Here is a 25,400-nt window from a genome sequence, read left to right as displayed (position 1 = left end):
GGACGAGATGTTTAGTTATGCCACCTTTATTGATGCATCCAAAGAGACAGCGTGGGATAACCATACAGACTTCCCTCTGCCTCAACACTCCAAAAGCAAGCGTGAGCACAGCCTGAAACCGTCCACCCCCTCCCAAAGACATACACTCCCTAATAACATGATGGACGGAACCTGTACACACACACAAGCACCCCCCTTGTTTATCTGAGTCTAATTATACTCGTAGTTGAAATTCAGTCTCAAGGTCAAAGTGAGAGTGAAGAATCCAACACGCCAGAGTCTCCTGCTGTCATATTCCAATGTGATGTGCTCATGCATACAACAAATTGAAAGTCTTTTCCGCTCAAGTAAAAAACAGATAAATGGAATTACAGCAAGGGTGGGGACTTTAAAAAAAATCCAGTAGTTAACTGATCAACTGTCAAAACTATGGAAACATTCATTAATTTATTAGCTGCCATTGCTCACAATTCAAAGTGGATTGGACCAGTAGTGGAACAAATGTGGGCAGATCCCCAGTGCGAGTGTCAATGGGCCTCTTGAATTGGGGTACTAGTCACGTCTCAAATGTGGGCCCCTACAGATGTAGAAATGGGAGGGGTGTTGGCAGACATATTTTAACATGAAACACTAGATCAGTGGTCCCCAACCACCGGTCCGCAAGCTACCTAGCGCTGGTCTGTCAGAGTAAAAAATATTAACGTTTTCAATCTCGCCCTCCTATTTGAAATGAGAAAAGTTGTTATAATAATAATAAATAATTGCTTTTATGCTTGGGACTTGTTTTTTTTGGCCGTCATGGGTGTCGTTCGTGCACCCCACCCACACACATTTTTTTTTATGTTGTCGCCCTCCGAATTAGCCAGTCCGCGACAAAATAGAAATAATTTTACCGGTCCGCGGTGAGAAAACGGTTGGGGTTCGCTGCACTAGATACCTAGGCACATAATTTTATGTTTGTTTTACACCTCATCCCCTCGACACCTGCTTCAGGACAGGGGTTCCAGCATCCCTCTTCCCCCGAAGCTCCGCCCCTGGATTGGACATCTAGTGGTGTCAATGTCAACCAATGAGTCAATCACACATTTAGTAAAATCCTCAATCACCACGTAAACATAAGAATAAGAACGCTCATAAATCATCTCATGTATGCCTTGACACGTTTTTAATATATTCCTCTTGTCCAGACGCGCCAATACCTTAACACCTGGCCACACACACACATGGGGCTATACATAAAACTGCATCCTGCCATGCTTTTATCATGCAGATGTTTTCCATCACAGGCCTTGCAGAATGAGGCAAGCACGCGCACGCGGTCCCAAGCGGCGGCGCGCACGATCGGGCATCACCGCTCAGCTGACTGAGGAGCTTGTTTTGGGGTGAAATATTCATAAGGGGGCGGGGAGGGGGATCGGGGGTCATGTCTGCGCTTGTTTAAAGTGCGCGCCGTTGGGGGTGTGCATGCCGTTTTGCACCCCCAAAAAATAAATTAAAAAAAAACACTAAAATGTCATTATGATAATAAAGGCCTGGTGTCTATTAGGTGGACTTCAAGGTTGATATTGTTTTGCGCCCGGACTAGCTAGCTGTCATGCCGATCTTTGTGGTGAATATTTTCAATAAAAAAGGGAGAAATAGTCCAAAAGAGTACTGGTCAGGCCGATGCGGGAAGCCGCGTCGCAGCGGCCGCGAGCGGACAGGACAACCCGCTGGATAAGCCGCATTTCTGGACGGCGACATCTCGCGAGTGAGTGATTTGCGGCGCAAATAAGATGCCACGATTGAAAGTCAGACCTACCTTGGCGTTAAAAGCGATGGCTGGCGCAGAAGCAGACTGGCCTGCCGCCAAGCGCTCGCCGGATGAGACAACAACAAAACCACGCCGGTTGTTGATGACACAGCTGTCCTGTCCTGCCTGCTAAGGCGCCGCGGAGAGGGCGTGAAATTCAGGGGGGTGATCAAAATCCCGCCCCAAATGTGTCAAGCGAATCCGGCCTCGAAAATCGATGATTTAGAAGTCTACCTCCCGATGGACGCCTTTCTCTTGACGTGGTAGTTCTTCCATTTTTTTAGGATAAACAGCGCGGCTCGGCGCAGCCTCCTGATTGGGAAGCATCGTGCAGTTCAATGCGACGTTGGAGGGAGAGGTGGGGGGCGGAGGGCGGGGTGTGGGGGTGTGGAGGGTCTGTGCAAAAACACACGCGCGCGTCCTTCTGTGTTTGAGGGGGGAAACGTGTTTGAGGGCTATGGGGAAGCGAGGCGCGCTTACGTCAAAAGAGAAGGGGAATGCGTCGATGTCAGTGTCGGTTCACATGGTGGGCATCCTTGCTGCCTACGGTCCATGTTTTCACATCATCGTCGTCGTCATCGTGCTTTCTACAACTGGCTCGCCAGTTGTTCGGGGGCTTAGCAGCCATCTCTTCACTGTTCTCGTCAAGAAAACGCTTGTTTTCAGGGTTAGTGTGTTTTTTTGTGCTTGCGAGAAAATAAAAGCCGCTTTGGGGATTCTGCGTTAAAAATAGATCAGATACAAAGGCATACTGGAAACACATGGCTGGTGTAAGTGGAGGACACGCCCCCTGAAATCTACTAGGGAGATGCACGAAGAGAAATCCAATACACGGAGAGGTATATTTTAAAATCAGAGTCGTAGAAAAAGTCTACAGGCCGCGCCAATGCCAGCTTTTTAGAATGAAAAAAAAAATGAAAGCAAGAGTTATCATTTTCTCTTGTTTTGTAAAGGGAAGTTTAAAAAAATGCTGCGGTGTGCACGCCCTAACTAGAATGTGGCTATGTTCACAAACAACTGATCCGATTCAGCAACAACATTGTAGCTCTGGATAACCTTTCACACGGCAAGTGACTATTAACTGTATTGCATTTTATTACATTCATGCATCTTCCTCCCCCATAAGCCTCTATTTCCTTGCTAACTACTAAATGTAGTATAGCTCATTTCTTGGTCAGCAGGTGAGGTCAACACACAACAAATCTGATTTGGACCTTGACTCTCTATGTATCACCCGAATCTTTGAACCTTATACAAAAAGCTCAACGTCCATCATGTGTCAATCTCTACATACAAGCACACGAGAATCTAGTACTGCCAGCCTACAACAAGAGGACCTAAAACACAATAAATGAACATTCTTTTACGCCTGGTTCTGATTGTTATGACGTGTCAGACATTTCCCCTAATTGTGACCCGGTGGTCTGTAGATATTCACTTCCTTCGAGCCACTGCAACACATTTAGTGTTTCACTTGAGGCTAGAAAGCAGCTATAGAAGTAAAGCTACTGCGTAATGATCGGGAAAAGGGCTGCTCATTTCCAACGTCCATTATTGTGCTGGCAAATGGCAAATCCCCCCAAGGCTCCTATGAGATGTGATGTTAAAAGCTCTTTCACGCCTACCATCCACCCGCACAGGTGTTTAGATGGCAGCAAAAGCATCAAAAGGATTAATAACTCGGCGATGACTGTATTTCAATAAGGCAAAGCTACAGAGTTTGTGTGAATTGGGGCTTAGGCGGCTGTCCATGGTCCTGAAATTGGGGTTCCACGGTCACAAGTCTTATTAACTCACTGGCTGCCATTGATTTGAATATTGCAGTGGTTCCAGTTGCGATCGACTTCGAATGGATTTTAAGTCTGGCGTTGTCAAAAGTAGTGCGTCAGTCAAGTGAAGATTATAGCTACGCTTTTTTTGTAAATGTTTTGCATTCTAAAGGCGAGTAGTATTGGTTTCTAAAGGCAACAGCGCAGACATGAATTTCTGACGGTCACATTTTCTTCAAGCTTTTTTCTTCAATAATCCTTATAAAGCGTGATTTATGGATAATGTGTGTGTGTGTGTGTGTGTGTGTGTGTGAGTGTGTGTGTGTGAGTGTGTGTGTGTGTGAGTGTGGTGTGAGTGTGAGTGTGTGAGAATGTGTGCGTGTGTGTGTGTGTGTGAATGTGTGTGTGTGTGTGAGCGTGTGTGTGTGTGTGTGTGAGTGTGTGTGTGTGTGTGAGTGTGTGTGTGTGTGTGTGTGTGTGAGTGTGGTGTGAGTGTGAGTGTGTGAGAATGTGTGCGTGTGTGTGTGTGTGTGAATGTGTGTGTGAGTGTGTGTGTGTGAGAGAGAGAGAATGTGTGTGTGTGTGTGTGTGTGAGAGAATGTGTGTGCGAGAACGTGTGTAAGAATGTGTGTGTGAGTGTGTGTGTGTGTGTGAATGTTTGTGTGTGAGTGTGTGTGTGTGTGTGAGTGTGTGTGAGAATGTGTGTGTGTGTGTGTGAGAGAATGTGAGAATGTGTGTGTGTGAGTGTGAGTGTGAGTGTGAGTGTGAGTGTGAGTGTGAGTGTGAGTGTGAGTGTGTGTGTGTGTGTGTGTGTGTGTGTGTGTATGTTAAGATTCTCTCGCTACGTTTGTCCAGAACCGTGCAACATAGAGAGTTGAAAATTTTATATGGTGGCCAGAAACGGCTGTTGTGATTGAATTTCTTCACCTTCTCTAAGTGTGTAAATTCAATCTTTTATCTGTTAAAGTTGAAAGCAGAGTTGATGTATTAATCGTTGTTTTTACATGATCTGCCCTAAACGCACCACGTGGCTGATTGGTCGTAAATTCGGACGCCTTCCCACGTCATTTACAAACGAAATTTTCGGCAGAATTTTCGCCAGCGAGTTTTCATGCAGCTGGCTGCGCTGACCCAATTTAATTTAAAGTAGGTGCTCCCCGGAACAATTTTTTTCTGTCGTGACGGGAGTTATAAAACACCCACCCATCCATAAATCACGCTTTATGTATTCTATAATCCTTATAAAGCGTGATATAGGGATGGGTGTGTGTGTGCGCGCACCTGGAAACCACACTGGACTGGAGTGCTTCCGCTTAGTCATTTCCGCTTGAAGTTAGTTGCATGAACTTACTTTTTCCTAAAAGGCATACTCCTGCTTCTGTATATTATTGGCGTTTGTTTCTTTTCGACCTCGTACTTACAACGCCACGTGCTCTTTTTTTGTCCCTTAATTTGATTAAGACACGGAAAACAGAAATGGGGTGTCAGGTCAGTTCTCAATACATTGTTTATTTCAATCAATCAAAAGCCTTTATTGTCATTATACACACCTGCGTATAACGAAATTGGTGCTGCTACTCCACAAAGTGCGTTTTCCCAGTAAAAACATAAATAAGTAATATCAAAATATAAAAGAGAAAGGACAAACACTTTCATGACTTTCACTCCAATATATTATAAGGCTTTCCGTACTCTAAAGAGGGAATTAGTTTTGAATATAAGTGGGTGTGTTTCGTTTACCTATTTTGACCACTAGAGTGTAGTAGTATGTAGACTGCGTTTCAAGATAAGTGTGGGGTGTGTAACAAATACAAGCCTTGAATAATGAAAGAAAGGAATATATGTGAATAATGTCATTTGGGCTATAGGTTGGTGAGAATATACTTTGAATATATATAGACAATACATTCCTTTTTTTGTATCCATCTTCTGCATTCCAAAGTGGTGGCGAGGCTTCAACCTCTGCGGTCACCTATATTCCTTATAAAGCGTGATTTATGGATGTGTGTGTGTGTGTGTATGTTAAGATCCTCTCGCTACGTTTTTCCAAATCGTACAATGTAGAGAGTTGAATTTTTTTATGGTGGAAACGGCTGACGAACCCTAATAGACAAGTGATTGAATTTCTTCACCTTCTCTAAGTGTGTAAACCTAATCTTTTATTTGTCAAACACCCATTTTTCAAAAGATATTTTTTTAAATAGCGCAGCAATTGTCTTTTGGTTCTAAACAAGCAGGGGGACCCTGAAATTGACCGTCAGTTTTCCTTACTTTTTCCTAAAAGGCCTTCTACTCCTGCTTCTGTATACCTGTACATATTTGTATACACGTTTGCTGTGCTATGCGTATAACTGAAACGTTCCTTTCTCACTGTCTTTTGGTTCTAAACAAGCAGCAGAGACTGGCGAAGCCGCCGCCCCCCCTGCTTGTTTCCTATAAAATTGCTTGTACTTTGATGTCGAGCAGGAAGAAAGAACTACATTTGACTTTTGAATGCGTTCCCTTCCCCAAGCAATAGAAACATGACTCCTGACAAATAGGCAGCTAATTCTGGCAATTGTGGTAATATTTGTAATGGAGAATGTGCTAAGATAAAGCCTGATTTTTACTTGGATTAACCTTTGTTGGAATATTTCTTTAATGTTGGACAATGATCACTCCATGTGGACTTTAGTGACCTGACCATGAAGACATGACAAAATGTGTGATGAGAAAACAGTAGATTTTTATCTCATACACCCAATGCATAAGTGCCAAAGTATTGCAGGAGTGAATTTGTTATCAGAACATTTCTGGTCAAAGTGCACGGTGCAACATTGCTCCATTGACGTTCTCTCAAATAGAAGACATTATCAGGTAAAGTTCACTGTTTACTTTCCCCGATTGTCACGTCTTTTGAGATTCACGGACGACTATTTGGATTCGTGTGATTTGCAGTGAGTTATAGATGCTCTTTTCTACTTGTTCAGTAGGAATTCAGTTGATGCCACTGGCTTTTTTCATGAAAAGAAAGCACTCTTAAGTGTAAGCAGTCACGTGTCATAAGCTACTTTTCTATTCCGCGTATAGAAACTTCGTTTTAAGCAAGCCTCTTTATGCACTTTTTGAATGAATGCCTATCAAATGGCGTGAATACAGAACGTCTTATCCTTTTTGAAAGATTTTGTTTAAACCAAACAATCTTTTCTTTTAAGTAATGAGTTCAGTCATTTTCTTTTGGTTTTATTTGACCTGTGGTTAAAATTTCAATCAAGCGAATGGCAGATTTGATATTGGCCTATATTACTAATTTTTGTAACTTTCAGGTTGTTGGGTTTTTATTTTTATTTTTTATATATAAGAGGTTTTATGACTGCATTATACAAAGCCTGCAGAGAGAAGTATCTATAATCTGCAGTACCTCTGTAATTATGCAATAGAGCACTGTTTTTTTTATTTTTTTAAAGGAAAAATATCAAGGCAGCTAATAGTGGGCTTTAATTTTGACAATGTTTGTGAAAGTCATCTTCGGTTTAGCAAAATAATAGCAAATGTAGCACCAGTTTTTTTCCAAAAATCTTCCCTCATTCAAATCAGTTTGACTTATGTTTTAATTGGTGCTCTTAAATAACATTTAATTTGAAAATAAACATTACAGCTACAATAACAAACCAGCAGTGGTCAGCATGACAATGACAAAAACCGCAAGAAAGGACTTTATAGAGGACTTGAGTGTTCTCCAATGGGTACTGACTTTTCTCTTCTTGGGTATGTTTCCGTCATCTCCTTGCAATATGAAAATATCTTTCATTGTTATTTTTATTTTTATTTATTCCGCGCCACTCGTAAACGTTATCTCGCGTGTTTTTAGGTGTAACTTGTATGGTGTTGATGGTGGCTCTCATGTTTACATCAATGTGGCTGCTGCCCACTCTGTACTTCATATGGCTAGTAATTGACTGGCAGACACCTGAGAAAGGTAAGTCGTCATTTCCAGAAACATGGTTAGTTATGTCCAAAAACCATAACACAAATACTGATATTTATGGGAGATAAGAAGCGAGACTTGCTGCTAATAGTAAGAATCTGCCAATAATCAACTGTACAAATACAGACAAAGCACCCCACATTTCTCATGTAATTCAAACAATAGATATTTTCATTAAAAGTAAGCAATGGATTATTTGAGTCTACACAATTGGTGTTGTCTTTATATTGTGATGGAGTTCCGCAAAGAGCAAATAATATTGCTTTGATATCAACTGTAAAGCCAACATCCAAAATGTCTCACTCATTTGAAGTTGTTCATAACCACCCAATAATTTCTTAAACTGCGCCAGGTTGGTTTGTTAATTTCAAATGATTGCACAGGGCAACAGCAATAGAAGTATTATTTACTTGATAGATAAAAACACTTCAATAATGAATCATTGTCTAACAGGCGGCAGGAGAAAGATATCGGTGAGGAAGTGGAAGATTTGGGAACACTACAGAGACTATTTCCCTCTTAAGGTAAAATTCCCCTTTGCATGTTTTATTGATGACGTTACCTTTCACTCACTCCCTCATCCACTATTCACGTAAAGCTTGCGGGTGACATTCCAGGACAAAAGTAAAATGTGTTACCTTTTACAGTGGTACCTCAAGATACGAGCTTAATGCGCTCCGGGACTGAGCTCGTATGTCGATTTTCTCGTAACTCAAATGAACGTTTCCCATAGAAATGAACTAAAAACATATTAATTCCTTCCAACTGTCTAAAAAAAACACCCAAAACAGGATTTTGGATTGGAAAAACATTTTTATTTGTTCTAATTCGCCATCTATTAACAAAGTAACAAATAACTAGTGGTTTAATACGACTAAAATGTGTTTAATATTATTAAAATTAGACGGATTTCGCGGAAGGGGGGGACTTTTTGGGTACACGGTCGATTGGTCGCCGGTCTTTTGGTCGCCTGGAAGGTTATTGATAATTACCATTTAAATTGTTGCTGAAATTCCCTAAATACAAACTGCGAATTACTATTTAGTCATACTTAATGCCCTAGTAATTATTAGGCTAAAGAAAAGCTCCACATTTCCCGGACTTGTATTGTTTTTTGTTGGAGAACTTGCTAAGACCCTGACGGACGTAGCTTCTTAAAGGGACAACGCATGTACGTACATACAAACTCTTCTACACTCACACGTCGGCTCAGTGAAACTGCTCATGGCCATTGTTGGCTTTTATTGATGCGTAGACCGTGTTGTTTTACCTTGTTTTGTCGCCGGTCTTTTGGTCGCCCGTTGTCGCGGTCGGGGCGACCAAAAGACCGCGACCAAAAGACCGGCGACCAACCGACCGCACACGACTTTTTGCATGGGAACGCGCTCGTAACATAACATAAACAAAATGAACTTGAATTACGATGCAGACACTCAAAATTAAGTGTAATCTAACCTTACACTAAACTTAATTCTAATTTTGTTTTAAATTTGGACTTTCTTCTCCCGGTTAGCTCTATTTGCACCGCCTCCACCCTGACTTTCAGATGCAGCTAAAATGAACCTATCGAGGGTTGTTTGCTGTTGTATTCCCTTCAAAATATTCCCAAAATGATGCCCACAAATGTCCTCACAATAGGATAACGCACGACCACTTGCTAACGAGAAGTAGTATAAATGCCATTCGCACTGACTAACCTGGAAAAAAAACCCTGAAAAAACGCAACAATCCGCCCAGTGCTCGCAGAGATATTACACGAGGGAGTTGCGACCACAGAGACAGTGGCCATGATTTTCTTATGAGCAGCTTCTCGCGTCCGCTGTCTGCTCGTATATTAAAATTTGTCTCGTATCTCAAGATAAATATTTGCTCGAAATTTTACTCGTATCTCAAATTGCTCGTTTGTCGGGGCACTCGTATGTCGAAGTACTGTACAGGTAAACTTCATCTGACCTCGAAACTTTTAAATGCATATGGCTAACTCATCAATGTTTCACTACTTTTTGCACAACTTGCTCTTCCCTCACGAGAACTTTCGGTACATCGAGGAATTTCTAACTTTTAGTTATTGTGAATTACCTATTAGTGATCAGAGTAGTAACCCTATGGATTGGTTGGTGGTCTTCTTTTAGTTGGTGAAGACAGCAGAGCTGAATCCAAACAAAAACTACATCCTAGGCTGTCACCCACACGGAATAATGAGCATAGGAGCCTTTGGCTGCTTCAACATCGAGTGCTGTGGATTTTCCGAGGCCTTTCCTGGGATGCACGTCTCCCTGGCCGTATTGGCCGGACTCTTCCGTATACCGCTCTTAAGGGACTACCTCATGGCTGCAGGTACTTAACTTTTTGTCAAATGAGTTTTTAGCTCGGTGGAGCTCTTGTTACATTGGCACCACACAGTAACTTTGGCATATTATTGCTTATAGCAGTGAGATCAACAACCTTACTACGGTTTTAACATTTTTAATGTTATTTCATGAATCGATTCACTAGCTGCCATTGACGCATCGTCAATGGCATGGGAGCGTGATTATTCAATGCCAGCCAACCCAGTTAAAATGAATTTTATGTCTATTATCAATGGTGAATGAGTTTATATACACATGTCATTTTGCTATACATTTTAAACTATAGTTTAGAATACTATATTATAACTGATGTCCTCAAAAGGTTTATTGAAAAAGAAAAAGATAGCTATTGCAGTTATTGACTCACTCAGAAAAAACTCGTTTATTGACTACATGAATCATTTCTAAAACAAAAAAACAAAAAATATTTGGGGTTATTTTAATGATCTTTCAACCAGTTCATGGTGTACACTGCCTCCCATCAATAGAAGTATAGAAAATGAATTACACAAAAAGAAAACATTTACTATTTTTAATATGCAATACAATTAATTAAAAATATATATGCACTAATTGGAGAAAATATTTCCAGGTTTTTTTATTGAGTTAAAAAAAGTATATATATTTTTTTACATAAAAGTAAATTTTTGCTCAAAAAGAAGGCTCGGACAATACTAGGTCAACAATGTCTTTAAATGATGAATCACCAATTAAAATAATTTAAAACAGACTAAAGGCGGCCCGACAGCTGAGTGGTTAGTGTGTCGGACTCAGTGGGAGACCTGGCTTCAAATCCAGGTCGGTTCACCTGTGTGGAGTTTGCATGTTCTCCCCGGGATGGCGTGGGTTTCCTCTGGGTACTCCGGTTTCATTCCAAAGACCTGCATATTAGGCTGATTGGACACTCTAAATTGCCCCTAGGTATGAGTGTAAGTGTTCATGGTTGTCCATCTCCTTGTGCCCTGAAATTTGGCTGGCCACCAATTCAGGGTGTCCCCTGCCTCTGGCCCGAAGTCAGTTGAGATAGTCCCCAGCACCCCCCACGACCCTAGTGAGGATAAAGCGGTTCATAAAATGAGTCCAATAAATTTTAAATTCATATCTCATCTCATTTTCTGAACCACTTTATCCTCATTAGGGTATTAGGGGGTGCTGGAGCCAAACCCAGCTGTCTCCGAGCCAGAGGCGGGGGACACCCTGAATCGGTGGCCAGCCAAATCGTAGGGCGCAAGGAGATGGACAACCATGAACACTCACACTCATACCTAGGGGCAATTTAGAGTGTCCAATCAGCCTATCTTGCATGTTTTTGGAATGTGGGAGGAAACCGGAGTACCCGGAAAAAAAAACCACGCAGGCCCTGGGAGAACATGCAAACTCCACACAGGTGGATGTGACCTGGCTTTGGACCCAGGATCCCAGAGCTGTGAGGCCGGTGCGATAGCCACTCACCCGTTCACCGGGCCGCCCTAAACTTTAAATTGGAAGACGAAATGGCCCTTCGTAGCAAACCATAATTACAAAACTATGAGTTTACTCCAAGGGTGGGCAAACTTTTCCACAAAAGGCCGTGCAAAGTGGGTGCAGGTTTTCGTTTACAACCCATGAGAGTAAACTTTTCCCCAAATCTGGTACTTTACAAGTACAATCAATGGATTGCAGTCAGGTACTTCTTATTTAAGCAGAAACCTCATTGGTTAAACTGTCTGTGTTGGATCGGTTGGAACAAAAACCTGCACCCACAGCAGCTCTCGAGGACCGGTTTGCCCAACCCTGGTTTACACCGTCTAATGAATAAACTATTAGTAGTCAATTTTGTGTAAACAGGCCTGTGCCCGGTCAGCAAGGCGAGTCTTTGCCACCTTCTGTCCAAAAGTGGTACAGGAAATGCTGTGGTGATCGTGATAGGGGGCGCTGCAGAGTCTCTGGCCTCCCATCCAGGAGTTCAAACAGTCCTAGTCAAGCAGAGAAAAGGCTTTGTCAGGCTAGCACTCGAGTATGGGTGAGGAGAAAAATCACTACACTGATGCTGTTAGAATTTCCTCGTAAAATTCTGATGACTCGCTTTCCTCAAGGGTCGACTTGGTGCCCGTTTACTCCTTCGGGGAAACCGAGCTCTTCCAGCAAGTCACATTCTCAGAAGGATCGTTGGGTCGAAGGTTACAGGACCTGTTTAAAAAGATCATGGGTTTCGCCCCCTGCTTGTTCGTAGGTGATCGTTGGGCACTTTTGCCGTCCAAGACTCCCATCACCACAGTGGGTTAGTGTTCCTATAGGTCAGCTTCACATCCCGTACCATTTATTCTAACGCATGTCCTTTTTTCCAGTGGGAAAGCCAATTTCTGTTCCTCAGCGTATCACCGCCACCGAGGAGGAGGTCGACCATTATCACAAACTTTACATGGATTCACTGTCCAATTTATTCCATGAGCACAAGGTCAGCTGTGGACTATCAGAAAGTCACAAGCTTTGTATAATTTAGAGGTTTTACTTCCTCGTGACCTTCAGTGGACTAACTGGCTGTTTGAGCATAACCCAAATATCAGAGTGAGTAATCCTGTGAAATGTGAGCATTTGATTCACAGCACAGGACCACAATTCCAGTGAAAAATAACATCTGGACATTTAATACCAATTTTGACCAAACGACGAGTCCACTCACAATGCTTGGTTTCAGCATTTTCGTTAGGTACATGCATCATGTGCTCATGCCTATTTAGACACGTCTAAATGGTAATTTCTCCAGATTTGTTTTATACATTTGATTTTGTAATGTGCTAGCTGGAAAGTGACTAGTAGCATCTTGTAAGCTGCTCTGTTTGTGTTTTTTTGGACAAAATTGAGTGTTTGACACGCTACTGTTTGAAATGCCTTATACTTAATATTTCTCAATACCTCAATGTAATTTGTAATAATTGTGTAATTCGTTTTTACCTATTAGAAGGCAGCTTTTCACTCATCTATAGCATTTTCAAGCAGGTTCACCAAACATATTTTGACTGAATGTCAGCAAAGCTCCACTTTCCACTATAGTAAGTTATTAAAAAGAAACGTCTAACAAACCATGTTTTGACAGAGCTTTATTGAGTAACACGTTTGAATCAAATTAATTATACTTGCTGAATCTCTAAATCTGAGACGCTAACAAAACCACTACATTACATGTGGGCAAGAAATCAAGAGTGAAATGGCCAAGGGAACCTGCTAGAAGAAGTCCATATCATCTGGTGCATCCAGGTCCCGATATTCAACAATGTTTCGTGGATCCCCCCGTGACATTCTAAAATCAAAAGGCAGGGGGAAAATGGTCCTGACATGATCATAAATACAAGGCTTTGGATTATATTCTCCAGACGGTATTCCTACCTGATGTTGCGTGGCTTTCCGAGGTATCCGCCTTGTCCACGGAAGTTGTCGTAGTTTCCTCGACCACCTCCGAAATGGTTGGGGGGGTAAGGAGGAATGCCTGGAAGCAGGGATGGATTCAGGATTCAGGATTCACCGTCCACAAAAAGTGGACAACTGCACATAGGATTTGAGAACATACTACCGTAGCCCATAAGTGGAGGGCGGGGTTGCACAAAGCCCATGGGACCCTGGGGACCTTGAGGAGAAAACGGCATACTCGGAGAAAGCAAACCTGTAGGGGGTGACCGACAAATTATCTCATATTCTCAGAAGACGGCCAGGTAATACTTTCATTCCGTCAGCCTTTCTGAACAAGGTTGTAATGGAATGTGATCAGTCAACTGCTGACAAGCCCACCTTGGCCCGGCACTGGAGGAGGAGGAAGTTTCATCTCCGGCAGACACGGCCGCTTGGCGTCCATCAGGAAATTGTTGAAAAATGCCACCTCCTTTTTCACCTCTTCAATTTTTTCCCCATGTTTGTTCAGGATGTGCTTCCTTACAAACTCGGGACCCTGTACAGTCAAACATGAGTCAGATCTTAAGAGTAGAAATAAATGTGGGTTTAATTTTTGTCTCAGGACCACTAAAAACTATCTTAAAAACTACTGCTTTATTTGACATCTCATCATCAAGTGTATTAAATGAGTGATTTTATAAAGATTATTTTCAAACTCAAATCATACTAGCCAAAAAATGCACTATGAAAGGGAAAAAAAATATATAAGGACTTGTTTTGGGGGGCACTTTTTTAAAAATTTATCAGAAGAAGAGAAAACATACATTAAAGTAATAGTAAACCAGACAAATTAAGCACGTTAATGTTAAATTAACAGTTCTGATAACTATAATCTAAAAAAGATGAGTTAAAAAACACATTTGTGCATATCTGACAGCCCCACCAGACTTTTAAAAAAGTGCGACTTATAGTCCGGAAAATACATTTAACACTAATGGTGATTACGCTTCCTTTGCTGGTAAGAGGAAGAATCACCGAATTTTTTTTCCTTAACTGTTTTTGGATGAACGTGTGAGCCAATTTTAATGTGAAGGCAAAGCACCCCAATCATGCTGGCTTATCTATGTTCCTTCATTCTTAGTAAATGCCACTGTTAAACCAAAGAGTCACCTTAAACTTCTTGCCGCTAAGAGGGCAGAGCCACTTGTCCTTTCCGAGCTCCTGCGTGTTGGCAGAAATAAACTTCTCCACTTCGTCAGCGGGGTCTTTGCGGCCCATCTTTGACGCTTCATCCTCAGACAAGGTTTCTTGCGTACTGTACAAAGCACTCAGCTTCTCCTCCAGTACCTTCTGCCATTGTTGCACTAATGGAGACATCATTCAAACTTGATTATTCTTCTGGCCATCGCAGTAAAAAAAAGATTGGACATCTATCGCCATTAATGGCACCCAATGAGTTCATTTTTTAAAGTAACGTTGCTCTCATAATGATAGGAAGGTAGTTGATGTGTTTTCTAAGTTTGAGTTACCGGGCAGAATTAGAGGATTTTGTTTTAAGAGCAACTCTGGTTAACGGATCACCCTCAGGGGCAGGCAGTGAGTTAAAGACAATCACAACTAATATGGAATAACCATAAATGCATGCGTGTAATTTGTGCCGTATACAGGAAATGGCTACACACTAAATACAACACAGACACGCTTTGGATTTGGCAGACCAAACACTCTAAATCCTGTTTCCCACTGGGATGCAATTAGATAAAGAGGTTAGGAAGTTAATGCGTTCAAGCACATAAAGAAAACAAGATCAATGTCTACCTTAAAGAGAAAGACAACACAGTGTAAATCACCTTCATGTAAAAGAGCAAGTACTAGTTTAGTATGCAAATTGGAAAATGTTTAAATACAAAAAGTGAAACTCGGCCGCACACATACAAAAACAGTAATACCTCGACAAACAAGTGCCCCGATATACGAGCAATTTGAGATACGATAAAAATTTTGAGGAGATATGAGTAAAATTTTGATCAAATATTTATCTTGAGATACAAGACAAATTATGATATATGAGCATACAGCGGATGCGAGATGCTGCTCAAAAGAACATCATGCGCACTGTCTTTCTGGTCGCAAGTCCCTCATGCATTTTTTTCAGGTTAGATTAAATTCCATCATAATCCAAGTTCATTTACATTTGTTTGTTATGTTACGAGCGCGTTGCCGTGCAAAAAAGTATTTCTCTCCTCCGCGAAATCTGTCTAATTTTAGTACTATTAAACACATTTTAGTACAATTAAACCACTAGTTATTTGTTACTTTGTTAATAGATGGCGAATTAGAACAAATAAAAACGTTTTTCCAATCCAATATCCTGTTTTTGAGGTTTTTTCAGAGGGTAGGAACAAATTAATTTGTTTATAGTTTATTTCTATGGGAAACGTTCATTTGAGTTACGAGTAAATCGACATACAAGCTCAGTCCCGGAACGCATTAAGCTCGTATCTCAAGGCACCACTGTACTCCTCGAGTTAAGGTGCACTTGATCATGACGATTTAATGTGACAACAAAAGGCAGGGATTCTGGCATCCTCACATTTGATTGGCTAAATAATTAACAAGCACCCACTTTCTAAAAACACACTTATTTAACATTTGTGCTTTTCCAATTGAAGTTGTTAGCAGCACTGACCTTCTCCGTGCGAAATGCGGTTTGGGGGTACGGGTCCCCGGACATGGATCATGCCACAACGATTAGGCATCTCATCCTCACTCGGATATTCACAGGCATTGTAGTAATCAATGGAATGCACGACGCGCAGATAGAGAATCAAACGGTCCAAAACCTGAGCAAGGAAGGAACATTTGAAAGCTTGAATTAAACAATAGATCAACGAGGTAACCCACAAGTGTTCCCAACAAACCTTGGCAAGTTTCTCATCTTTCTCAACGGTCATCTCTGTCGAGTGCCCTTCCTTAGCATTCTCTTCTTGTTCCATCCCACCAGAGCCCAGAAGTTCCTCCTCCTCGGCGCTTACCTCCTCAATCAAGTAATCGGTGATATTCTTCAAGATGGGATTTTGAGTCTTCTAAAGTGACAAGCCCATTGAAAATAACCAATAAGGACGTCAATGGCAAAATGAGACAATGGTGTACAGAAATGCAATGTTTTGAATTAAGTGTACAAATTTTGATTCATTCCATATTTTAAACAATTGGACTCTGAGTGCCACTTAATTTAGCAACATTTTGTATACATTTAACGTTAAACTGAACTATTAAGAAACATTTTTTGAAATTTAAAAATGAAATGAGAAAAATAATATTCAATATAAGTTTATTTTGTACTCAAAATAGAAAATATTAACTTTTTTGTTTGTTTCAGATTTTTTTGTAATTCAAGAGAATAATTACTGTTTTTTTTATGAAATATTGGAAGTATTTTAATGAGCTTTAAAGACTATTTATTGTTTTCAAAGGTAGATCAATAATAGCTTAAATGAAGGATGAACATATATATTAAAAATATTTATCTTTGTATTATAAATAAACAAAAGAATGAACCTTTAATACATAACACATGGAAAAAAAATGGTTCTTATTTAGGAGACACTGGCTTTGCAACGCTCGCCAAAAAAGGAACTGCCGGCCTTCCGATAAGGACCAATTAAATGTCCCATGGGATGCTTAAGTCCCAATTTGCTCTCCCAAATAAAGATGGCGCTGATTAGCAAAAGGAGGCTTGAAAAGGGGAGATAATTAGCCACAAAGACGCCCGCCCTCCGTTTTAATTGCTCGTCAAGTAGCGTCAAAGGATTTGTTGCATTTGGGTGAAAAAAATGATTGATTTTTTAAACAAAAACGTTAACCTTTGAATGAAAAATGATTGATTTTTGAAACAAAAACGTTAAGCTTTGAATTAAGATACATTGCAATGTGACATCCCATTTAAAAAACATAAACAAAAAAAATTACCTCTGCGTTTTGTCCCTCTTCCTGGGCTGCGTTGCACCACAGCTCTCCTTTTTCGTCAAGGCAGTGAATGAGTTTGGCAGCCATTTTGATATCGTTGCGAACCACCTGCTTGTGCTGAGTGATGCCGTTGACATTACGAACCCTCCGCGCAAGGTCCCTGTTCACACTGGGTGCCAATTCACAATCCCGCGGCTGAAAACGAGCACAGCCGAGATGGTTCAGTGTCCGATGCGTCTCATGAATGAACCGAACTACTCAATTCTCATTTGTCGCTGCAGCCTGGTCATTAAGCATCAATTTACTTACACGAATATTCTGAAGATTCCAGCAGACCTCTTTTATGTTGACGCTGCGGTCAAAAGTCACCCAACAGCGTCTGTAAAACCTACAAAAGCATCCAGTTTACTTTTAATAAATTGTATGTAGCTAAGCAGTACCCGACTTATATTTGCCACAACCTACTAGTTTTTAAATTTTGTTTTAAAAGCTTAAAATTATGGGAGAAGAGCTGATTATATTGTTGTGAGAAAGCTAAACTGACGTTTGGTGTAGAAAGTATATTTTATAAAAGTGGTTTATTAATTTTATCTATGGATAATTCATAACCCAGTGCTGAATTAACGGGGGCCCTGGATAGGGGATAACGGACGATTTCCGTTTCTATGATGGTGACGTGACCCGAATTTCAATGCAAGCCAGATTTCACTATTAATCCAAATTGACGTAAAAATACAATTAAGTAAATAAGATGCTTTGCTTATCATTGTTTCTGAGAGGTGAGCGGAGGGTAAGGCTTTTCAGTGGTTTATTTGCAACCGAAAGCAGAACACCACGTCTGTGACGCCAACAAAACAAAACCAAATCGCTATGTCGTCTCCCACCAGTCAGACACGGGGTAGCCCAGAAACCACAGCACTCAACACAGGTTCTTTACATGAATGTCCTTATTTTTAGGTTACGTGAACCGGAAGTTGTTTGACTTTAACTGCCGGCAACTAAGGTACATGTGACCACAAAACTGCATTTGGCGATGAGCAGGGCGCTTTCACGCAACGATTTTTTGGTCTGAATGAAGCATATCTTTACCGATGTGTGCCATCTCCGTTTTTTTATGATGTTAAGATTGGTTTCCATGGTTATTGCTAGTCTTTTGGCTGTCAAGCACTATGCACTAGCTAAGCAGGAGCTATGGTGCAGGCAACTTGATGGCGTGATTGACAAGCCACGGGTGTCGTAAAGTCGAAACGTTGTAGGTCGAGGACATCGTAACATCACGACTCCTTGCTTCTTTATACATGGACTATTGCCCTTAACTTGTTAATTGTCTGAGTCATGCACAAATTAAACAAGAACAGCAAGAACTCTGCAGCAGGAATTCCATTGTAAAGAGAGGTGCTTTACAGTAATCCCTCGATTATCGCAGTTAATGGAGACATTGCCGCGATAACCAAAAAATACACAAAGTAGGGTCATCCCTATTTTTAAAATAAATAAATAAAATGTTTTTACTTCTGTGCTAAGTTCTAGTAGCAAGCAGAGGCCAGGGGAGTGGCTTCCGCTTGCGAGTTTCAGCGTGGATTTTCACATTTTTATATAAGAAAAAAAATATATATATATATATATATTTTTAAACTTCACTGCTGAGTTCGTGTAGCAAGCGGAGGACAGGGAAGGGCTTCCGCTTGCGACTTTCAGCGTGGATTTTCACATTTTTATGAACTTACAAAAAAAAATATTTAAAAAAAATCCCCCCGGGAAAAAATCTGCGATGTAGTGAAGCCGCGATATTCGAGGGATTACTGTACATAACTAACCTCCGCTCAGGATGGGGGTCAGCCAAGCACACTCGCAGAAAACCAGGATAGCGGCGACACAGCTAAAAGTTGGGGGGATGAAAAGTACATGCTTGAGCAAAACGCACAGTAATTAGTCATTCCTGAGTGTTGCTTGAAGAAAAGAAAAATCAACTCACAGCAATAATTTCGGCTTTGGAAATGGTGGGGGCGATGCTTCTCATAAAGAGAGAGCAAGTCTTGTGGAGAGGCCGCGGTTTAGGAGTGTCATCTTTCACCTTTTTCTCCACTTTTTCTTCATCCTCTTCAGCGTTGTGCTTCAGCTGCTCCTCTTAACCATTAAATGACCGCATACTCGTGTGTAAGTGCACTGCCTGAATGTTAAACCTTTCTCCCAACACTGAATATCTCACCTGCGCCGTCTTCCTCCTTATCTTCCACCTCTTCTTTCTTTACCGACTTTTCAGAGCAGACAGAGTTCGACTCAGAGTCAGAGTCACTTTCGGAAGCGCTGGCTTCGTCGTCACTGTCTCCGCTGCGCTTTCTCTTTCTCCTCGCCTGGTAAAGTCGCAGTGAGATAATGAAAGAGCAGGTGACAGACATGTAAGATACTGCATTTCTATTTCCTTAAAAAAAACAAAGGCGGCCGAGGTGACAAAAACCTTCTTTGGGTCAGGTTTGTCGTCTTTGGCTAATTCTTTCTCTGCCTTCCCTTTGACACTTTCACCTCCTTCAGTCATCTTTTCAGGGGAGATAGAAGCATTCTCATCCTGAGAGACAGGTTTTATAACGTCAATACTACTGCAACAGAACATAGGCTGAATTTACCGTATTTTCTGGACTATAAGTTACACCTGAGTATAAGTCGCACCAGCCAACAAATGCATTATGAAGAAGAAAAAAAACATGTATACATCGCACTGGAGTATAAGTCGCATTTTTGGGGGAAATCTATTTGATAAAATCCAACACCAAAAACATACATGTCATCTTGAAAGGAAAATTAAAATAAAATAGAGAACAACAGGCTGAATAAGTGTACGGTATACTGACGTTATATGACGGACATGCCTGCTAATGTCAGTAACGACGTAACATATTAAGAGTTATTCAGATAACTCCAGCAACACATACATAGAGCGCCCCTTGCGGTTTAGTGTGAAAATAACGTGAAATGATATAAAAATGTCTTAATAATTTCGCACATAAGAGTATACAGTGGTACCTCTACATACTAGCAGCTTTACCTACGAGATGCTCGAGATACGAGGAAAATTTTGAGCAAATAATTCGCTCTAGATCCGAGAAAAATTTCGAGATGCGAGAAGACATGACATGAGAGGCTGTTTATTATTGTAGCGCACTGTCTTTTTTTGCCGCATCTCTTCCGTGTATAACAGATATCTACGAGCACTGAACGATTTATTCAGACGAGTTTCTCCTACACATGGACCAGAAAACGCACAACGCGTATGCGCGGGCAAAAAGAGGGCTTTCTGGGTAATGAAGTATACTCGTGCACACAACACCGATAGCCAATGGCACCCTTTCTCAGAATAAAACTTCATTACCCACAATCAATACGTGGGTAGGCTGAGCTGTTGCATTTCCTGTTATTCCTTCCTTAGCCTGTTAGCTCCCGCGATCGCTCATTCAAGACTACTTCTCGTTGGCAAGTGGCCGTGCGTTACCCTATTGTGTGCATCATTTTCGTAATATTTTGAAGGGAATACAAAAGCAAACAGCCCATCGATAGCGAACGTGAGGGTGGAGGCGTGGCAAACAGCTAACCCGGCCAGGAGAATGTAAAACAAAATTAGAATTCAGTTTTGTGTAAAGTTACATTAAACGTATGTCTGAGTGTGTCTGTATATATCAATCCAAGTTAATTTAAATTTGTTTGTTCGGTTACGAGTGCGTTGCCGTGGATATAGAACCCCCCACCTGCTTCTATGTCCGTCAGTGTATCCTCCGCAAAATGCATCTAATTTTAGTTATATTAAACACATTTTATTACTATTAAACCACTAGTTATGTTTCTTTGTTAATAGATGGCGAATTAGAAGAAATAAAACATTTTTTCCAATCCAATATCCTGATATTTTGTGTTTTTTCAGAGGGTTGGAACGAATTAATTTGTTTTTAGTTCATTTCAATGGGAAACGTTCGCTCGAGTTACGAGAAGAACGACATACGAGCTCAGTCCCGGAACGAATTAAGATCGTAAGTAGAGGTACGACTGTAAATCGCACCCCCGTCCAAACTATGAAAAAATCTGCGATTTATAATCCGAAAAATACGGTGAATTTATTGTCAACATTTAATCAAAATTTTATGATATGCTGCGGTTCAAAAGACTGCGCAGTAGGCCGAAGTTTGGACATTCCTGGTATAGTGAATTGGACATGTTTTGCCTAGTTGATTTACAGCCACCAAAAAGGTACATTAATGGTACAGAAACACACAACAAGGATCGGATCTTGCGACCAAATTCGATACTCCAAAAATATGAACAACAAAAAGTTGAAAACACTAGCAAAAGCAGACATACTTTTTCACTCTTGTCTTTTGCCACGGGAGCTTTGCAGTCTCCATCCATGCTCTTGAGATGATCACTTTTGGGAGGTTCAGCTGCACCAGATGCAGATTTTTCCCTTCCCTGCTCTTCCTCTGGTGGCATTTCCAAAATGCGAAGATCGTGGTCTGTTCCTCCTTCCATTTTTATAACCGCTACAAACAGGTGTGAGCAAGTTGTTTTAGGTGGCAGTCATCCTGAAATGCTGACGGGTTTGACAGAAGTCTCACCCGCATCCAGGACTTTGATGATCGCCGGCGTCTGTTCGATGTCCAAAGAGAGGTTATCGAACCAGCCGTTCTCCATCAGAAACACGAAGACATTCAGGCGATTGCTCAGCGCTCGCAATGCCTCTGACTTGAGTCGACCGGCCTCTTCTGGGTGGTACTTGGACCTGAACCTGTGCCCAGAGTTGAGGGTCCACAAAAACAGTAGGGAAGGAATGGCGAGGGTCGGGATGAATGGGATGCAAAAATGTGAAAGCAGAGATTAGATACAGAAATTGGGTGCCATCACAAATATGTTAAGCATTTCTATCACAAATATGTTAAGCATTTTTATCACAAATATGTTAAGCATTTTTATCACAAATATGTTAAGCATTTTTATCACAAATATGTTAAGCATTTTTATCATGCTGGAATTTGGGAAATTGCTCAAATGTAATTAGGGAAATGAAACAAAAAACACTCAGATAAATACAAGTCTTAGATTTAAGACTGTAATGAACATGGTTCATTGATAAACAGTATAAAGTTGGAGAGTAACTCACCACAAGTGACGGAACTTACAAAAAAAACAGATTGAAATGTTCATTTACAGAAATACAGTTACCTTGTGTGCTGCCACTTTATAAACAAAATAAAAACAGAGGTCTCCTCTGTAAGAATGGGCTCCACTTGTGTTTCGGTACACACGTATTGTGTTTAGGGATTGGATTTGCTCCAAATAGAAAAAGAAAATGGAGGAAAAAGACCAAAACAAGAAAACTCCTACTCGTTGACCTATCTAACTAAAAGCCCTGATACTGTGTGTCTATGAGCAACTGCATTGTGCGCAGTGCATGCCCTTGCTATCTAAGCTGGATTCTTGTGGAGTTCCATGTTTTCTTGAGAAAGACACGCCGTGGTAGTGGTGGACGAAAGGAAGAAAATGGTTATGTCAAAAAAAAATTACAAATCTGTGAAATAAGTATAATAAACATTAACAGGACATCTAGAAAAACATAGAAAATCAACCCAAGTATTGAGAAGAAACATTGGATTGTGACTTCAATTTAAATTTACATGGTGGAAGAATGGCAAATTTTAGGGATTTTGTGGTTTCCCTACTGAATAATTGAAAATGGGTGCAGACTTTGGGTTGATTTTCACACAAATCGTTCAATTGTGAGCCTGTTCTGAGAGAGCTTGAAGTTAATACTGAAGAAAAGAGATGAATAAATTTCAAGATATGGAATGCACTGGTATTTCCCAGTCTTCATTCATTAGCAATATAAACTAGACTAGCCTTTATGTAATGTACTCACTACAGAATCTGGCCCACAAAATAATCTATTAAATTATCTTGAATTTCTGATGAATATTAGCAGACTTGATGAAATTCTACAAACCTGACATTAACTACAACTCTATCAAGACTCACAAATAAGGCAGGGGAAGGCAAACGAATTCAGACCGTACCACTCTTCGTCTTTATGGGCCAAAAAGAACTCCTGCATCTGCTGCCGACGGTAGTCCAGCTTGTACTCGTTGTAGCGCTTGACCGCTTCGGTCTCTTCCACGGAATCGTCCAGCGATATCAGGAACTCCTTGAAGCTCTTCATGACCGGAGGAGGTGGACCGAAATCCATGTCGTGGATGTTACCCAGCCTAATGAAAGTCACGGCCAAATTTAAATCATTCCCTGAAGTCTAAAGTGTATTGTGCTAGTGGAAAAACATTTATGTTATGTCCATTAAAAAAGAACAAAGTTATATTGGCGTATAAGCTCACCTTGCCTGAATGGGAATACCGTGATGAGGCTGCATGAGGTGCATGTCCGGGTGGCCCCACTGCTGTGGGGGACCGTAACTCGGACCCCCTCCTCCGTAGCCCATGTCGTAACTGCCACGATAGGGATCTCCACTGTGATCATCCCTAAGTAGGATTAGAAAAGGAATTAGAAAAGGCAATCAACTGTATAGGAACTATAAAGCACGAGGGCTACAGCCAAACCTACCAATCCCTTCTCATGCGTTTCTGCTGGGGACTCATGTCGTGTCTGGGAGGTGTAAATCTCTCCCTGCGACCTCTGTCGTAATCCCGGTACTCGCCACGGCTTCGGCGTTCCCGGCCTCGATCCCACTCTCTGCCAAATGGAAGTCAACAAAAGCCAGCATTCATTCATTAAAAGCCTAACAACTATTGATGACTTCAAATCAAGGATCCCAGAGGACAACAATTTGTTAAAAATCTGTTCTGTTAGTCCAAATTAAACTCACTGCCGTCGACGGCGATAGAGGTCAGATCCATTTGAACCGGGAAGGTTGGCCATGATAATTCCACTTGAAGATCATCAATGTATTTTAACACATTTGAATTACGTACCTGTCATTCCACTCGTCTCGATGCCTCTCTTCTCTCTCTCTGGAACGATCATAGTCGCTCCTTTCCCGTCGGAATTTATCCCTTCTTCTGCGATCGTACTCGTCGTCACTGTCTCCCATTGCTTAAAAAAGAAAAGCAAAACCAACCAAGTTAAGCGACTTCAACATCTCGAGAAGATTTTACCATGTGGACAAACAAATCAACAGAATGAGCTAAGCTAAAATGCTACCACGGGGTCCATTGTCGATGTCACTGGGTTCCTTCCCCTTTTTTTTCCTTTTCTCGCCGAATTCTGATGCATTTTCTATTTGAGCTCATATCAGAAGAGTGGGATGATTCTGCTTCTGCCTGATTAATATGACGAACGCGTATTTATTTATATCAATTCGTCGTGATGACAAACCAAACGTTGCCCATGTTTAAAAGCGTGAGGCTAATTATCTAGAAATCAACCCAAGATATCATTTGGAGGCAAGAAATACATTATTTTAATTGAGCGTTTTTCCGCAGATTTTACGAGGAAAAAAATAATAAATACCTCCTAAAATGTAATATGAGTTGATATAGTACTTGCTGATCCTTGGCGGCTTCAATAATAGATATTACATATAAAGCTAGAGGCGAAATGCTCGATGTGAGGCAACGGGGATGATTGTTATTAATTTTCGGCCATTTTGTATCAGTGCCCTCTGATAAACATTGCAGTCTATGGGGCATGTAATTTGAAATAGTTATAAATGATAGTCACGTTAATAGTTTGTTATGAATCAAACTGTTTTAAAACACGTCAATACTTTACCAATCAGAGAGTAGTATTTTATTGGAGAAATTCACGCACCTTGGCTTTGCCGGAAGAGTCCACCGGAAAAGTCCACAGCTTTAAGATGGCCGCCAGTTGCTAAAGCCTCTGCCTCCAACTGTGCATCTAGGTCTATTAAGTGACATTTATGGCTTCAAGTTCCTGGTCTTCTTCAGTGTTTAATATACGCAAAGAATTTTTTTAGCGCCGCCTGGTGCCCGGAAGATAAACTTAACAGGCGTAATCTGCATTTGACTCGCCTCGTTAACCAGCCAAACATAAAGTTGGTTTGCCAGGCCTACCTACCACCACTGTTCCCTCTAAGCTGCGCGCGTGCGCAATTGCGCACTACTCTCGTCTTCTCTGCGCAGCAGAAATCCTATGGCGCGCAGTAAAAAAAAAAAAACGGATTTTTTTTTTTTTTTTTT

At 41.1% G+C, this 25,400-nt stretch overlaps 3 protein-coding genes across 11 annotated transcripts in view; 1 reads left to right on the top strand and 2 right to left on the bottom strand.

The window, feature by feature from the left end:
- Positions 1-2,139, bottom strand: part of nyap1 (neuronal tyrosine phosphorylated phosphoinositide-3-kinase adaptor 1) — a 38,964-nt gene extending 36,825 nt beyond the window's left edge. For both annotated transcript variants that reach the window (XM_077592989.1, XM_077592987.1), the window contains exon 1: positions 1,802-2,139. The gene's annotated coding sequence lies outside the window, so the exon portion shown is untranslated. The remainder of the gene's footprint in view (positions 1-1,801) is intronic.
- A 2,508-nt stretch (positions 2,140-4,647) lies between these two features.
- mogat3b (monoacylglycerol O-acyltransferase 3b) lies at positions 4,648-12,944 on the top strand. Of its 7 annotated transcripts, none has more exons than XM_077592041.1 (8): positions 4,656-4,707; positions 7,199-7,308; positions 7,412-7,519; positions 7,982-8,052; positions 9,661-9,865; positions 11,707-11,881; positions 11,955-12,139; positions 12,207-12,944. In XM_077592041.1, the coding sequence occupies exons 1-8, from the start codon at positions 4,673-4,675 to the stop codon at positions 12,359-12,361; spliced, it is 1,044 nt and encodes a 347-aa protein (XP_077448167.1). In that variant the 5' UTR covers positions 4,656-4,672; the 3' UTR covers positions 12,362-12,944. The 7 variants fall into 7 exon arrangements, with proteins under 7 accessions (XP_077448172.1, XP_077448167.1, XP_077448168.1 ...); XM_077592042.1 differs by lacking the exon at positions 4,656-4,707 and adding an exon at positions 4,813-5,049; XM_077592044.1 differs by lacking the exon at positions 4,656-4,707 and adding an exon at positions 4,851-4,893.
- On the bottom strand, positions 12,943-24,821 carry srrt (serrate RNA effector molecule homolog (Arabidopsis)). 2 transcript variants are annotated; one of them, XM_077592039.1, is made up of 20 exons: positions 24,712-24,821; positions 24,174-24,294; positions 23,806-23,934; positions 23,580-23,723; positions 23,268-23,456; positions 21,816-21,985; positions 21,562-21,740; positions 19,673-19,780; positions 19,424-19,568; positions 19,190-19,341; positions 19,032-19,093; positions 17,524-17,602; positions 17,218-17,409; positions 16,167-16,331; positions 15,935-16,088; positions 14,416-14,609; positions 13,645-13,801; positions 13,427-13,519; positions 13,246-13,345; positions 12,943-13,159 (listed from the first exon to the last, which is right to left on the bottom strand). In XM_077592039.1, exons 2-20 carry the CDS (start codon positions 24,290-24,292, stop codon positions 13,084-13,086), a joined length of 2,607 nt encoding a protein of 868 aa, XP_077448165.1. In that variant the 5' UTR covers positions 24,293-24,294; positions 24,712-24,821; the 3' UTR covers positions 12,943-13,083. The 2 variants fall into 2 exon arrangements, with proteins under 2 accessions (XP_077448165.1, XP_077448166.1); XM_077592040.1 differs by having other exon boundaries at positions 13,430-13,519.
- Positions 24,822-25,400: the final 579 nt, after the last annotated feature.

This window comes from Stigmatopora argus, chromosome 22 (assembly GCF_051989625.1).
Source record: "Stigmatopora argus isolate UIUO_Sarg chromosome 22, RoL_Sarg_1.0, whole genome shotgun sequence".
Lineage (NCBI taxonomy): Eukaryota > Metazoa > Chordata > Actinopteri > Syngnathiformes > Syngnathidae > Stigmatopora > Stigmatopora argus.
Note: the sequence above shows the minus strand (reverse complement) of the source record. Positions and strands in the feature narration are given on the sequence as shown.